At 44.4% G+C, this 16,672-nt stretch overlaps 1 protein-coding gene and 1 non-coding gene across 3 annotated transcripts; one reads left to right on the top strand and one right to left on the bottom strand.

The window, feature by feature from the left end:
- Positions 1 to 278: 278 nt before the first annotated feature.
- On the top strand, positions 279 to 14,584 carry HHIPL2 (HHIP like 2). 2 transcript variants are annotated; one of them, XM_072332545.1, is made up of 9 exons: positions 279 to 716; positions 4,199 to 4,851; positions 5,799 to 5,942; positions 6,306 to 6,637; positions 7,878 to 8,004; positions 8,325 to 8,470; positions 10,432 to 10,513; positions 13,225 to 13,304; positions 14,062 to 14,584. In XM_072332545.1, exons 1-9 carry the CDS (start codon positions 342 to 344, stop codon positions 14,412 to 14,414), a joined length of 2,292 nt encoding a protein of 763 aa, XP_072188646.1. In that variant the 5' UTR covers positions 279 to 341; the 3' UTR covers positions 14,415 to 14,584. The 2 variants fall into 2 exon arrangements, with proteins under 2 accessions (XP_072188646.1, XP_072188644.1); XM_072332543.1 differs by having other exon boundaries at positions 13,222 to 13,304.
- Positions 14,585 to 15,031: 447 nt separating this feature from the next.
- TRNAT-UGU (transfer RNA threonine (anticodon UGU)) lies at positions 15,032 to 15,104 on the bottom strand. The gene has a single exon. It is a non-coding gene; the product is annotated as a tRNA-Thr (tRNA).
- Positions 15,105 to 16,672: the final 1,568 nt, after the last annotated feature.

Below are 16,672 nucleotides of genomic sequence, written 5' to 3'. Positions count from 1 at the left end.
TGGAAACTATTCATCTCCTGTTTTGCAAGTGGGGAGAGGTTATCCTGTTCTGTGTATGGCAGTCACATGTTACACTTTCATGTTCTTATTTCCTGGGGAATGATTTCTCAGTCAGTTTAACTAAGCTGTAGGGATTAGATTTGTGAGTGCTCCTAGGGACATGAGAAATGTCCGGGGAGGGGAGGGTTCAGCCATGTGACGTGTGAAATACCAAAGGGGCAGGCTGGAAGGTTTCTCTCCAGCCAAATAGTAAACTTCAGAGAAAAAGGGAGAGAGAATGTAAGCAAACCTGAGCGAGTGAGTGTTGAGCTCTGTGGCTGGCAGTTAATAAAGCAGAGAGAATGAATGAACCAGAGGTCCAAAGTTTCCATACATCTGACCTCAGGAAGCCTATACTGAAGAGAGTGAATGTTTGGCCAGGCGCTGGAAGGAGAAGCAGCAGCTCTAGAGCTTCCTATTCTTGCCCACATGTCTTTCTTTGTCTCTCCTTGTTCTGCTGGATAGGCAGTCTTCTGGGGCATCCCCAGTGCCTGGATTATGGGCCACCTTTCCAGCCTCCCTTTCACCTGGAATTCTGCTCTGCCTATGAAAACTTTGGCTGCTGTGACCGGGAGAGAGATAATAGCATTGCAGCAAAATACCATGAGATCCTGGATTATCTTGATCCTCAGGGGCATAAGCTGTGTGGAACGTATATCAAAGATATTCTCTGTCAGGTAGGGTGGAAAATCCATAGCTTTGTCCTATGCTTTGGGCTTACTTGGGGTCAGTTGTAGTTGTGATAGTCTGTCATGGCTGTCCTGCTGGGAGAAGAGGTGTGGGAGCAGGGGTGAAGTAGGTGGACAGAGTAATGGTTTCAGATCTGCAGCGTGCATTTAGCAAAGTGCTTTGGCAAGATATAGTGCCATTTGATAGCAATAATGATTCACAAAAGCGTTGCCCGATTCAGGAGATGATGGGAATCCTGCTGCTCTGCTAGTTTTCCTGTAACAAGCTATAGATCAATATTTTATTTTCTGCTTGCAGTTAGTAGGTTCCGGGTTACAAATTCTACAGGATGAAGTGATACAAGAACCGTCAGACAAAGCACTTAGATCCCTGGATCACAAGAAGGAGACATCTTGGTTATGATCCTGCTGCTGAGGATGCTTCGGATGTTGTGGTGGTTAGAAGTACAGCAGTTTATTAGGAAGTGGTTTCATGCAGCTGCAGCAAAATCCCGAGTCTTCATCTGCTGTGTTTCTATTGGTGCTGTCTGTGTGATGTCTACCTGCCTCACAGAAACAGGCATTGTGCAGTGACAAAAGACCAAAGGCAATGCTCTGTTCTCCCTGTGTGCTCTGTCTCCATCCCCCTAATTAAAGAACAGATCTGAGCTCCTTTTTAACAACTCTTAGTCACGCAGAGCAGTGCTTACTGCATGCCAAAACATCAACCAGCCAAAAGCCACACTTCTTACTAAGAACACATAAAACTATTCTAGTTAAAAATTCCTTTTCCTTAAAACATTATCTGTGTACCAAAATCTTACCGCCCTTTCAGATGCTGGCAAGGTGCTGGCATTTGCATGGGGGATGAGAAACCTTTCAGCATTAGGGCTGAGTAGAGTAACAGCAGGGTTCTGTTTGTCACTTTACAGTCAGTAAACCAGCAAGCAGTGCATGGCAGGTCCTGGCAGGATGGCCGGTGTTGGTGTTAGGAATGTTTACTGCATGATCCAAGTAGAAAAGAAACACTGTAAAACTGTGGCTATTTCCTCTTTAGATTTAGGCTGTTTGTTCTGTAGGGCACAATTTCCTTTTGTGTTTGTTATAAACATATTTTGTAGCAACAGCCCTTCTCCCCAGTTGATACTTTTCAAAGTAATAAGTTACGACTTTATTTTTACAGAATTCAGTTGTTGTTCAGCATTTTTCAGTTGTTGTTGATGAGGAGTAACTGGGGTTTGTGTTATGTCTTGTTGTTCCTGTTAAGTTTGTTCTTGTGTGTGCTGTCACAACCTTGTTGGGTTGTTTGGCAAATGTTATTTGGCTGTTGAAATAGCGGAGAAGCAAAGAGTGATTTCACTTAAGTGATGTCATTTTGCTGGATCAAATTGTTACTCATGATCTCATCTGAAGGGGATGGAAAATAGCTTTTATTCTACCACTTCCACAATACGACAATAATTAGTAATCACCACAGCAGTCTCAGTGGTCCTGCAGAGGCCAGGCACCCTGCTACAGACTGCATTCTACCTCTGCAATGAGCTGTGTGTTTCTTTGCAGACAGAAGAGGATTCAATGAGGATGTGCTCAGGATCATCAATTTCCTGCTGTAACTCTAAACCTGGTTTGTTTCTCTTGATAAGTGGCTTGGGGAGGTTTCCAAGCAGGCTATATCTTTGCTGGTAGAGCTGCTTCATCTTGTGGTGGTTCTGCTAGCTAAGCTGATGTAGGCGTTGGTAGCTTTGGAGTCTGACGCTCAGCTGTGTAGTTTGAGGATTTAGCCCAAAAATGGAAAATGAAACTGAGAACTGCCTGTAATGTTCTTAAGATGGTGCTGTTCAAGTTGCAAGGCTGAGAAATCTCCCTGGATGCAGATCCTGCTCCATTTGCTAGAACAGCTGTTTGGCTGCTGGCTGAGAGGATGTGTCCCTGCTTGGGAAGCTGCTAAAGGAGAGGCTAAAAAAAGCAAAGCCAAAAAGTAAACCAAAAGCAAAATAAGCCTTTTTAAAGCTGATCAAAAGCCATGAGTATGGAATAGGAAAGCATAGCATGGGATAGGAAGTGCAGACAATCATCATATTTCTAAAGGGAGTTTTAAATCTCAGGCCTTGCTTTATTGCTGAATGCATACTCTTTTTGCAGGCAAGCTATTAGAAAATAGCAAAGAGTTGTTAATGTTATTCCAGCAGCTTCTGCTGATTCTGCTCTATAGTGTAGCTGGATTAGTTGTATTGTTTCATACACGCTTGAGCAAAATGAAGGCAGACTCACAGTAACTACTTCAAGGCCACCTCTAATTCCTGGAGTTTTTGCAGAGCCTAAGGATTGCTGAATTTTTCTTTAAGCAGGTTTATTTAATGTAGCAGTAAAAATACTATATAGCAGTTCTCCTTTCTTGGGCTTGTCTGTGTAGTTACCTTCAGGTGTAGGGTTTGGAATACAAGTATTATGGGGAGCAGCTGAGGGAACTGGGGTTGTTCAGTGTGGAGAAGAGGAGGCTCAAGGTAGACCATATTGCTATCTAAAGCTCCTGAAAGGATGTTGTGGTGAGTAGCCAAAAGCTGCTGGAGGAGTATGTAACAACCGGTGTGTATCTTTAACAACTGCAATTTCCTCTGGCAAAGAAAGCGTTTTGCTTCCTTTTCCAACTTGTTTCCTGCTAACCTTATCTGATGCTCCCTCATTTTTATTCTGGGGGAGAGGACGAACAAGCAACCCCCATTCATCTTTTCAATGTCACACGACTCTTACAGACCTCTGTCACACTGTCCACCTGCTCCTGCACAGCTCTTCAGAACTGCTCACTGTCAGCTTGTTCTGTGCTTCTGTCCTTGTGGCTTTTTGCCTGTGGGGGAGCAGAGCTGCACACAGTGCTGAAAGTGCAGGTAAACCTGCATCTGCTTTGTTTTTTTTTTCTTACCTAATCCTAGGCTTAATGGTGTGTAAAGTGGCTTAATGAAGTAAAACCTTAAATACATCTGCAAGAGGCAGTTATGCTGGTTGACTGAAAGGATATGTCCAAATTTGGGACTGCTGATCCAGGGAAGTCTCAAGTATGAAGGCTAATTTCTCCGTAGTGCAAAAGATCCCTACAGCAAGGTAGCAAACATAACCTGCTTTCAACAGACAGAGAATAAAATACCCAGCTTAAAATCTAGCAGAGGAAACAAAGGGAGATTTCTAATAGCGAAGGTCAGAGTAGATTGATAGGAAAGTCTCCTAAATCCATAGAAGCAAAGGAGATTCCACAGCATAAATTGATGTCCTTCTTTTGGGTGTAATTGAGGTGTAGCTGATGGTGCCTTGCTGAAGGAAACTGCTACTGAGCTCCGAGTTCCTTTTAGCCATATATTGAGTGACTTTCTGCTACTCCAGAGATGACTCGTTGTGCTCTCTACCTTATTAATTTTTCATTTAACTGCTTTGCTTCTACAAAGAGGAGCCCTGGCTTTTCCTGGATGTGTGCACAGCTGCATTCTTTTACTTTCTAGGAATGTTCTCCATATGCCGCACATCTCTATGATGCTGAAAACCCGCGGACACCTCTCAGAAACCTTCCAGGACTTTGTTTCGACTATTGCTCTGAGTTTCATTTCAGTTGCCATTCTGCCATCAGCTTGCTCACTAGTGATAAGCACATTCAAGAATGCTGTGAGACGAATAAGACTCGCTTCTGCAACCTGCTTCGCCTGCATGACGAGGACTACTGCTTCCCCAATGTGCTGAGGAACACAGCCCTCAACCACAACCTGGGCTCGGTGGTGGAGGACCGCAGAGGCTGCCTCCAGCTCTGCCTTACTGAGGTTGCCAATGGCCTGAGGAACCCCGTCCTCATGCTGCATGCCAACGACCATACCCACCGTATGTTTGTTGCTGAGCAGGTGGGGGTCATCTGGGTCTACCTGCCTGATGGCAGCCGGCTGGAGGAGCCATTTCTGGATATTAAAAGTATCGTACTGGCAACACCATGGATAGGGGATGAGAGAGGCTTTTTGGGGATGGCTTTCCACCCCGACTACAAGAACAATGGGAAATTTTATATCTATTACTCATATATGGATAAGAAACAAGTGGAAAAGATCAGAATCAGTGAATTGAAGGTTTTGGCCTCTGATGCCAACAAAGCAGATCCACGCTCAGAGAGGTAAAGTTTATGTTGAATGCCACTGTGCGCCATGGTAAGAAATTCTCTCTGTTCCTGTCTTTCCCTGTTGCAGAACCTGCACTGTTCCCATGTTGAGTGGGTCTGTTAAAAAGCTACTGGGGTGAGGTGGCTGAAGTCTGGACAGCAAACTAAAAAGACATGAAAATAGAACCCAGGATCCAGAGTTTTGAATCATCTCTTTCTGTTTTATACTCTTGTCTTTTAAAAGAGCAGTAATAACTTTAAGCCTTAAAGCTTATAAAGCACAACATTCCTTGAAAGTTTATTGTGCTCTGGGAGAACAGGGATGTTTCAGTACAGTAATATACATTCATTCGATCTGATGTTTCCTCACCCCCCTGCCAAAGCTAATCCTCAGTTATAGAGAAGAGCTTATTAATAGACTTATTTTCTTTCAAGTTTTGCAGTCACCGTACGAGACTCCAAAGATGGTGCTGAAGCCCTCAGAACCACCAACTGCTTCTCATATAAGAAAGCAGAACCCAGCTTCCACAGTCAGAGTTCACAGGGCAACAACTCTTCACTGTAGATGAATGCATTGTATATTTGTGCTTGTGTTTGCAAGTGAGCTGTGACACTGCTCTGCCTGTGGTGCTGGGTGAGCATTGCAGCTACTGCAAGAGGTATTAAAGTAGTGCAGGTTAAAGTTGTAGTACACGGGGCAGGAATGTGCTGTGTGGCTTGTGGTCATCATCGTTCATCAAGGGATGCCATACGATGCTCTGCTATGAGGCACGAAGCCTGCCTTAAACTGCAGGCTGGAAATGGGATGTAGCTCAGCCCTTGTGTTATATCTGAGGTATCTGCACAGCTGGGAAATTTCGCTTGCTTCTGTAGTAGGGATGCACTACTTCTGTGGCCTGCCTTGAACGGTCAGTTCTTTTCAGTAACTACAACTGGATTTTATTGGTTTTGTTTTCTTTCAGGAATCTTTTGGAACTTGAAGAACCAGCTGCAAATCATAATGGTGGACAACTGCTCTTCGGTGTGGACGGCTATCTGTATCTATTCATAGGGGACGGAGGGAAAGCTGGAGACCCTTTTGGGAAATTTGGGAATGCTCAGAACAAGTAAGTAGGGAGCGCAGACAAAAACCTTGAGCTTGTCCACCAAATCACAGGGCTTGGAAAGGAGGCAGTGTGAAAGAGTAAGGTAATAGTGCTTCTGGGAAACGCTTGTTCATAATTTCAAAACATAGTTAAAATTTTGTGTTTGGAAAGTTGAAGGGACCCAGTTCACTGAGAAGAGTGGAAGAGTCTTCTGTGCTTTAGTGGCAAAGCATACCAGCTGTTATTTTAATAACAGATAAACATGAAATAAAATGAACAGATAATTTTTCCTTTGGAAAGGGGAAGGAGGGAGGAAACTGTCCATATTCTCACTTGTTTCTCACACTTGTGTTTGTAAATCTGCCTATCTGTTGCTCTCTTTAGGAGTGTTTTGCTGGGGAAAGTCTTGAGGATTGATGTGGATGGAAGAGGTCCTGATGGCAAGCCTTATCGCATCCCTCCTGATAACCCTTTTGTATCTGATCCCGAGGCTCGTCCTGAGGTTTATGCGTATGGGGTCAGGAATATGTGGCGCTGTGCCGTTGACCGGGGGGATCCTGCTACGAGAAAGGGAAGAGGGAGGATATTCTGTGGGGATGTTGGACAGAACAGGTTTGAAGAAGTCGACATAATTGTTAAAGGAGGAAACTATGGCTGGAGAGCAAAAGAGGGATTTGAATGCTATGATACAAAGCTTTGCCATAATTCCTCCTTGGGTAAGGAAGAAGCTTCTTGTAGAGGCTTACTTTATTTATACTACTTCTATTTAGTGTTGGCTATAGTATTACTTTTCCATGTAGCTAAATGTGTTGTGTGTTAAATGGAGACTGTTTACTTAAAAGTAGAAATCTCTTCTTCCCAGACCTGAAGTGTTGATATGAAATGCTGATCACCTCCTTCAGGGAGGGAATTCCTTGTCCTGCACTGAAGATGAAACTTAGGGACAAAGCCTGTGGCTTTTCCAGACTGCTTTCCTGGGAAACCCAACAGATTGGGCTAACATACAAAACTGATGCTCTGCTTCCTTCAGGGCTTTCTTCAGAAGCTCTGAGCCATAGCTATGGCAAAAGCAGGGCAACCAGGCTGATGCTGGGACTATGAAACAAATCTTACAGAAGAGCCAGTGTATCCCAGTGAGTAGAGTGCTGCAGCAGAAGGCATACTCTGTGCTCTGGATCATAACGTGGGTGTGACCAAACAAACTCAGTTCATTTGGCTTCCTTCAACAAAGAATGGATACTGGTGGTCTGTGGAAAGCATGGTAGTAGGAACGGGTATTATGTCATATAATGTTCCTTCAGTTCTCGGAGGAGAACATCTGGTCTCAAGCTCAGATGGATGTTTCTGAAACATCTGCCTGAGCAAACTTGCCTTTATAGAGTATTTGTCATCAACATCTCTCATAGGATTGTACTCATATGGCTCTTTTTAAAATAAACCAAATCAACAAACAAAAATGTTATTTTTTTAACAATGGCCCAAGCCTTAATTGACAACACACCTGCTTTAGATTTTGCCTTTATTTTTTAATCAGATGCATTTGTGATCTGTATCCTCATTAAGATCAAAGATGAAATATGCAGGCTGGGGGAAAAAGTGAAGACGGGACTATAAATTTGTAGGATCTGATTCTGGGCTTCAAGAAAGTGTTGAACTCAGTGTTAACGTTGCCAGCAACAAAGCATTTATCTTTAGAAATCTTACGACAGAAGTTGTCTGTAGGTTGTATATTCATGCATGTTCTGTTCTGAGAATGGCAGCAAGCCTACGAAGATGCCGAGCTGACTTGCAATTGTTTGATTCTATCGTCTTCTGTAGAAGTACAGTAACTATGCCATTTATTCAGCTCCATCACTCCTTTATGTCACTCTGTGCCCATCAGTGTTACTAAACAATTGCTTTTTGATTCTCTCTGGATATACAGTTTCTCTGTTTCCATGTTTCTGTGTTTAACAGATGATGTTCTTCCAATATTTGCTTATGGCCGGAATGTGGGGAAGTCGGTCACTGGAGGTTATGTGTACAGAGGATGTGAATCGCCCAATCTGAATGGCCTCTATATCTTTGGTGATTTCATGAATGGGTGAGATGAGTCCTTTTCTCTGCATCTCCCTTTCTGCCTATGTATGGATCTTAACACTATCAGATCATCCTGAGTCCTTTTGAGCTGGAGTAAATGAGAACTCAGTATGCTTGTGTATTAGATTAAGGGCTTTCAGGATCTAAGCTTCTTCCTAGTTAAGTCCTTAGGATGAGTTTGCTTTTGTTCAGGCTTTTTTTTTCTGAAAGACATCAAAACTAGTCAACGGTCGGGGTCTTAACTGACACTGATGTCAGTAATGCATGATTTTGGCAGGAACAAATCTTGATAACCAAAATATAAGGGCTTTATTTTTCATCTAGTCGACTTATGGCTTTACGGGAAGATGAGAAGACAAAAAGGTGGAAGAAGCAAGATATCTGCATTGGTAGCACAAAAGCTTGTGCTTTCCCCAGGATGATCAGATCTTACAGTAAATTCATCATCTCATTTGCTGAGGATGAAGCAGGTAGAGTATTTTGCCGGTCCTACCTTTATTGGAAACGGTGCTGTCAGTTTTGTGTTCCGGGGCAAACAATGAAATTCTGCTGCCTCTCACAAATGTTGCTAAAAGAGCAAGCACTACAAGACAGGTTTGTAGCAATTTCGGTGTGGCAGGTAGGGCATTCAGAAACGTCTTGTGCCCTGTGAGGCTGTTGCAGGCTGGCTTTGTGGCGCTCAGGAATCATATCCTCAAGTGCACTTTGCTTGGAATACTCCAGGTTCCTACAGAGTTTGTACTGCTGTTGATTTTATGATTCACCTTCTTTTTTTTTTGTTAGTTTCATTAATGAACAGGCTACATCAAGGCAGTTTGTTCCTTCATTGTAACAATTCACTTAGAATTTAGTGTCTAGTTCCGTGCTTCCCAGTTCAAAAATGACAGGGATCTCCTAGGAGTCAAGCAGAGGGCCACAAAGGTGATAAAGGGCCTGGAGTGTCTCCCCTATGAGGAAAGGCTGAGTGAATGGGGTCTGTTCAGCCTGGGGAAAAGAAGACTGAGAGGGGATCTGATAAGTGTTTATAAATGTGTAATAGGGGGTGGGAGGCAAATAGATGAGACCGAGCTCTTCACCATGATATGTAGCAATAGGACAAAGAGTAATGGCCTAAAACTTGAACATAGGAAGTTCTGTAAGGGTTATGGAGCACTGGAACAGGCTGTCTAGAGAGGTTGTGGAGTCTCCTACGGCAACATTCAAGATCCTTCTGGACACCTGGTTGTGAGACCCATTGTAGGTTACCTGCTTTGTCAGGAGAATTGGATTCTACCATCTCTTGAAGTCCATTTCAACCCATGTGATTCCATGATTCATTCTTGCTTGAGTTCTTATCATTTATCTGAATCTCATCCTCTTCATTAGTTTAAATTCCTCCATCTATTCAAAGCAACAGAACTTCCTATTGGGATTACAGACCAAGATTTTATTTGGCAATGAAAACAAACTCTAGTTTCAAAGTTTAGTGGAAATATCTCAGTGCACAGAGTTATTGTGGTCACGGTGAGAAGACTTTCACAGAGACAAAATACATACTTTACTTCTGCATAGTCTCCTGACAAAGGTCTATGCAATGTACAAAGCGAGAGCAAATTTACTGGAGAATTCAGATCTGCTTTAGAGAGATATTCCATGATTTAGTTGAAAGGAGCTTTGCTTGTCAGAAAAAGATCCTAGGTCATTTGTCTGGTGTGTTTTGTCAGATTTATTGTGCTTTATCATAAAGTACGTACGATTTTTAATTGTTCTATCTACGTGTGGGGCGAGTGGGTGTTAAATGTCTCTTCTACTTGTTGCTCTTCAAAAACTAATTAAATTAAAATTAACTAATTAAAATTAAGCTGTAATTTGAAATGCTACAATAGATTTTTCTTGCTTACAAGCTGCTATGATTTGCCTGCATATTATTTTAGTGGGTGCTGAAGGAAAGACATCAAGTCCAGTTGCTCTCCTTGGCAGCCATACAGTAATAAGAAGCTTCCGTCATGTGTGGATAGCCAGTTTAGATCCTTTGCATGCTTTTTTTTTGTACCTCTGAGAGATGGCTAAATATTTTTGAGGTTTTCCCCTTTAATTTCTAGCTTCCAGATGCTTCTTTGGTTAAAAACAAGTTTAAAAAGCATGTCTTTAGACATGGGAAACTAACTATGTGGAAGGCCGTCTTCATGAAGGCCCTGTTCATGCTCTGCGTTTGGTTGTGGGCTGCATTTCTTGTGTGAGACTGCTGCAACCAGGAGATTGCTTGTTGTCCCCAGAAGTCAGCTTACAACAGGGCAGGGTGAAGTAAGACACAACAGTGAGAGTGACCAAAGGGCTTTATTTTCTGACCGTGTTAACTAATGAAGAAACAGGAAACAGGGAAAAGTGGAAGTGGGTATCAGTTTGGACACTTGAATCTGAAACTGCTTTTTCTTTCTTCACTTCCATTTAGGTGAGCTGTATTTTATGTCTACATCTTATCCCAGCGCCTTTGCGCCACACGGATCTCTTTACAAATTTGTTGACCCTGCAAGGTTAGTAACTAAAGATGTTTTTAATGTCAAATTCTTCTGTAATCACCACACATTCTCCAACTATCACAGGAGACAGAATTCAAAGTACTTCTGAAGCGTAATCTCACTAACCTCTACTTCCAGACCTTGATTTCTGTTGACCCACTGTACATCTGGTACAGCTTTTCAGTTTCAGTGAACTTGTTTCTCACTTATCATATCTGTGTACCCAGGAGTGGACTAAGTTCTGGTAACTTTAAGGTCTGGGACAGTGAGGATCAACAGATATCCTCCTGATATCTCCTTGTTTGTGCCTTTAAAGTATAACACAGTCGTTATTTAAATGCACCTTCAAGGTTATGAGAGGGGAACATTTTGGTTACACGTCAACCAGATATCTTGTAAATTAAAGAAAATTGATTTGATAACAGCAAGGAGACTTTTGTTTTTGGATTTTACTTTGGGCTGGCTATCATGTTCCTTTCCATATTGAAAGGGTAGTCAGAAAATGAATTGATAAGCCATCAAGTAGTAAAACACAGTAAAAGGCTGATGATATGGATCAAGGCTCTTGGCCCATCTCATAAATGCAAACCTAGCCTAAGCTGTGAAGGGTTGAATGTATTTCCATTTACTAGCAAATTAAAAGTGCAAATCAATTGTCTTACCAAGCATCTTACCAGGGCTTGTTTTCTCTAACTCAGATCTGTCTGGCACGGTTCATCTGTGAGAGGAAAAAAAGACACTGCCAACTCTCATAGCACCCAATTTCTGTATGTGAAGGACTGTGTTACCTTGCATGGTCACAGCAGTGTTGTCTGCTCCCCACTGCTAAAGCAGTCTAAATGGAAAACAGATGAACACTCTACTGAGGCCAAGGCTCTTGTGAACTGTGCTGTTACATGTTGACGCTGATGCAGTTTAACAAGATCAGCTATGAACATTCCCTTGGACATTTAACAGTGACCTTTTTCTGATTATTATATAATTGAAAAGTACTGGTAGTCTGATTCTTCCATGTCTTACTGCACCTTTTGACTTGGCACAAGAGCTGCAGGGATGTCTGTCCCTCATTTTATGCAAGGAAAACTGGCTTGCAGCAGTCAACCTCATGTGCCCTTAAGAACTACCACATGGAAGGCAGACAGTTTTGAATCTTGTTTAATTTTCCATGTGAAAATCCTCCTCTCCACATGAACTGGAGGAATATCAAACCTGATGAGGCAAAGGGGAAAACAGGTTGCAGAATCATCCCTAGCAGGTTAAGCACCCAATTCTCCCTGAAATCAGCAGGGATTAGTTGTCTAATGGAGAAATCCCCAAAAAAAAGGGTACTAGCACTTAGAGTCTGGAAGGGACAGCAGATATTTGTGATGTACTTTGAGTTTTCTTATTAAATAAAAATGAGAATGCAGTCCCAAGGTTTGGCTGCAGTTCCTCTTAACAAAGAGAAGCGCAACCTGGCGGATAATGCAGCGTTCAAACAGTTGGAGTGTGAACCTGAGTTCTCCAAGCAAAATGTTTTTTCCACATTACGTAATTACCCCTGCAGAAGTCTGTTTTTATGATGAGTTTATGCAACTTTTTCCAGTCTTTTGGGATAAAAAACTATACTGTTGTGAAGATCCATAAACATGGACTGTTTTGGATATGCTCCATTTCTTCTTGCGTTCCCTATAACATGAAGACTGTGATAAGTCCTCTCCTTTCTCCTGCTGTAAGGGGAGAATTGTGGCCTTCTGTTTCCCTGAGGGAGCCTCTCCAGGAGACCTCCTGCCCAGGACCTGCTATGCAGTAATGCACTGCATTAGGATAGGTCCATGGGAGCAGCAAGCCCCTGCCAGGAGCACGATCCTTACACTGCTCTGAAAGGCTTGCTGGAAACAAGCCAGTTCTGTACTGTGCTTTTGGAGCTTCATATCCATCATTTCTATGTGGATCACTGGAATGTATTCTTGTATTTTCTGGTTCCCCTTAAGGCTGAATGCAGAACTGCACAGCTTTGCCCTGGCCTATCAGGTTGAGCACTTGGCAAGTTTGTCTGGGGTGTGCAAAGCATGGCTCTGGACCATACCCCAAGTGGTGATTCTTTTCCCCCCATCCTCCTTTGCAATTTCACGCTTTTTATGGGATTATTCTGTTTCTACCCCATGTGGCTTAGCATGCTTCTACCTGGATTGGCACCAAACCCCTCAGTCAGGAGTAGATGAGGAAAAGGTGTTAGAGCATGCTTTAAAAGTTGGGGAGGAGAGAGAAACAAAAGCCACTGCCAAGCCTGTGCTACAAGCTTTTAATTGTGGTGTGGAGAAAGCACTCACTTGGCTGTTGCAGGTGTCTCAAAGAGAATGCTGATGACAACAAAATGCTTTGCCTGAAGTCATGCTCTGCTTTGCTCTGTGCTTAAAAGCATGCCAAATCGAAAGGGCTTGTTCTTATTTGTCATTTGGCCCTTCTCCTGGTGGAGAACAGAAAACATAAGCAAATTTAAGTCTGTTGCTCTGCATAGTCCCTTCGGTTACGTCCAAAGCAGCACCCTTTGAACGTCACACCAAATTCTGTGGGGCTGGCTGGAGCTCCTTATGCTGTACTGTCAGTGGGCAAAAAGTGCTCTGTCACTCACTTGTGATCAGCAGCCCTGCTCACTGCAGGGGGTTGGGACTTGGTGATCTTATAAACTTCCAGTTTCTCAGATATCTGTGCATTTCTCTCTCTCTCTTTTTCTTTTCAAGGAGAGCTCCACCAGGGAAATGTAAATACAAGCCTGTGACAGTGAAAATAAAGAGCAAACAGATAGCGTTTGTTCCACGTGCAAGTAAGTTGTGCTTTAATTTTACCAAGAAACAAAGCAGTCAGCGGTCTTGCATGTATGTGATTGATGTAGTGAGCTTAAAAGCCAAAGCGTTGAGCAGGACCTACCTTGAAGTCAGGTAATCACATTTACTGCGTGCTTCTGTTGGCTGCCAGATGCAGTGTCTTTTAATCTTGGTCTCTGAATTTTCCTGAATGTTGTGCATCAACAGTACACGCAGGCATCACAGGGGAATCGACGGCTCTGCCTAGGCATTGGCTTTGGTAAATTCAAGCTCCTTGGGTCAAATAACATCATTCTTCCCTTGTAAATTTAAGGGAGTCATCTTTCCTTCCTTCTGTTTGGCTTTTTTCTTTCCCCCCTGTCCTAGGTCCTATTGGAGCACAGCAGAGGTTACATGGTGTTATTAAGCAGAAACAACACTGAGCGAGCTGGAACTGCCTTATCTGGGATTTCCAGATACTGGTGTAATGTGAAAGATCTGTAACCTTAAGTTGGCCAGAGAGAAGCGTGTGAGGCTTTCTTACATTCTTTCAGGACTTATTTCCCTAAATAGACCCCCATCATTATTAAGATTAAACATATTTGTTTTCCAATAATGTGTTGATAGAAGACATGTATGCAGTCAGTTTCTTCTTTTTAGAAAGCCGGGTATTTTCCTAAGCTGTACTTCTAACAGGAGTTGGTGTCAGTATTTTTTCTATATTAGCCTTCTGCCTTAAAGCATCGGATAATGAAACATCTCAATTACTCCTCTCAGAGACTGTCCTTGAGTTCCTTAACGAACCTTCACCAACCAAACCTCCTCAGAAATCCTTGGCCCCTCCTGGAGCTTCTTCTAAGACATCTAACAAGGCGGCATCCTCCAAGATAAAAGCATCGACAGTGAAACCAGCTCCATCCAATAGAAAGACACTGAAAACCAAGGCTGGTGGTGAACACCACAAGCCAAAGCAAAAACAGCAGAAAGTTGTGAGGGTCCCCAGAACAACACCAGCACCTTCCTTGCCAAAAAGGAGGAGCTCCCAACTAACTGGAGCCCAGAAGCTTCTCCCAAAGAAAGCTGCACAAGCGAAGGGAGCACTGGGAAGGAGGAGGAAGGAGAGTAGATGAAGCAGCAGCTTTTGAACCTTACGGCCATCCCTCAAACAAGCACGTTTGGTTTAAGGTGGTGGAATGAGTGTCCTGAATTGATTCTTTCCTTCGGTTGCTCACTGTTGCTCTCGGGTGCTCCTCCCTTTCTGTCGGCGTTAGCAGCCTGTACGTGTTCTATTAAACCTCAATGGCACCAAGTGCATTTAACCATATTTCATTGAAGTTATGAGTGTTCCTGAGGGCTGGCTGCGGGCTGTAACAAAGCGCCATTTCTTTTCCCGGAGCGGTTTGCTTAACGGAGGCGCGAAGCAGCGGCGTGGCCGAGGCCGTGCCCGCACCGCACTCCCCTCAGCCGAAGTTGGAGCCGCAACGCGTGGCACCATTTTGCAGTTCGGCTCCGCTCGCCGCGTTGCGCTTCCCGCTGCTGCCACCTGCTGGCTGCAGGCCTGACACGAGGCCGGCCGCGAGCTGAGGCGCACAGCGCGGGGTGAGCTAACAGCAGGCGCTGGGGCCGAGCTGCATCCTCCGCGCGGCCGCGCGTGTTTTTTCCCAGTAGAGTGGGGAGGCGGTTCGGAACGGAACTATTCGATTGAAAAGAAAAAAAAAAAAACGAAAACACAGGCAAAAAGCACAGGAGGCCCCAGCGAGGATCGAACTCGCGACCCCTGGTTTACAAGACCAGTGCTCTAACCACTGAGCTATGGAGCCACCTATCAGTTGTGTCCCTGCCGATGCCTGCTGTAGCTGGGGGAAGTCGCGCGCCGCGCGGCCCCTCACGCGCCGGGCGCTGCAGCCTCCCGCCGCGTTTTGCCGCCTCCTCACCTGCAGCACGAGCCGTGTGAGGCCGGAGAACGGCAGGACACGCTTTGCCTCTGGCTTCAAGAATCTCCGGAGGCGATTTGCCTTGCGGGGCCCCGCAGCTGCTCCTCAGCCGGTTCTGCTGGAGGGAAATGCCGACGGAAGGTGAGTGCAAAAGTTGAGTCGTCGTCTGTGGGCAGCGGGTCGGCATGGCCGGCTTATCTACAGGGCGGTGAGTGCAGTTGTGTAAGCGTGGAATAAAGCAGCATTTACACCTGATAAAATATGCAAGAAGGATTCAGTGACGAAGGGAAGCTTACAGAAGGGTTTCTTCAGTGTTCTCTTAAGCCCACCAGAGTAACCTGCAATGCTTCAGGCTTCGTGAGGCAGGGCACGGTGTTTGTGCAGTGTGAGCTTCCCCCCCAAAATCACCACTGAGCCCAACCACCCCAGACAAAAGCAATGTGAACTGAGCGATTTAGCCGGTTTAATAGAACAGAACAGCAGGGTGAGCTGTACTCCGAGAACAGAACAGTATTGAAATCAAGTTTGCTGTGGTGGTGTTTCTCCTTGTCACCGTTGTCTTTTGAAGTGCAAAGTGCTGTAATACTACTGCTCCCAGGCTCCCTTTCCTGTCTTCTTAGAGCTCTCTGGGAGATGGAAGCAAATGTTGTGCAGCACGGTTTTTGTTAGGCACCCTGGGTGGGATTCAAGATGCGATGCAGATACCATCATATCAATAAAAGCTCCTTAGAGTGTCTTTTGAATGGAAATGAGGAAGTGAGACACTTCTAAGACATAATTCACCTCAACCGAAGGTAAATGTCTATTGACTGAATCACAGTCTAGTAAGTGCTTGTTTCTTGCTTGACTCTGAAGGGATCATGAGCTGAAAATGTTTTCAGGCTGAATATTAGGAAACACTTGTCAGAAAGAGCAGTGATGCAGTGGCACAGGCTGCCCAGGGAGGTGATGGAGTCACCGTCCATGGAGGTGTTGCAGAACTGTGTAATGTGACACTACTGTGTAGATGTGGATGCCCTGTCCCTGGAGGTGTTCAAGGCCAGGTTGGATGGGGCCCTGGGCAACCTGATCTAATAAACGTGGAAGTCTGGTGGCGCTGCCAGGCAGGGGGCTTGGAGCTTGATCCTTGAGGTCCAAATAAAGGCTGAGGGAGCTGTCGTTCATTCTGGAGAAGGTTCTGTGAAGAACTTATTGTAGCCTTCCAGTATTTTAAAGGAGCTTATAATCGGGAGCAAGAGTGACTTTTTATGGGAGAATGGCTTTTAAACTAAAAGGGAAGGGTTTTAAGTTAAGTGTGGAGGAAAATTCTTTACTCAGAGGGCGGTGAGGCCCTGGCACTGCCCAGAGAAGCTGTGGTGCCCCATCCCTGGAGGTACTCCAGGCCAGGTTGGATGGGGCTCTGGGCATCTGAGCTAGGGGGGGCAGCCCTGCCTACAGCTGGGGGTTGGACTGAG

Source organism: Excalfactoria chinensis, chromosome 3 (assembly GCF_039878825.1).
Source record: "Excalfactoria chinensis isolate bCotChi1 chromosome 3, bCotChi1.hap2, whole genome shotgun sequence".
NCBI classification, from domain to species: Eukaryota; Metazoa; Chordata; class Aves; order Galliformes; family Phasianidae; genus Excalfactoria; species Excalfactoria chinensis.
Note: the sequence above shows the minus strand (reverse complement) of the source record. Positions and strands in the feature narration are given on the sequence as shown.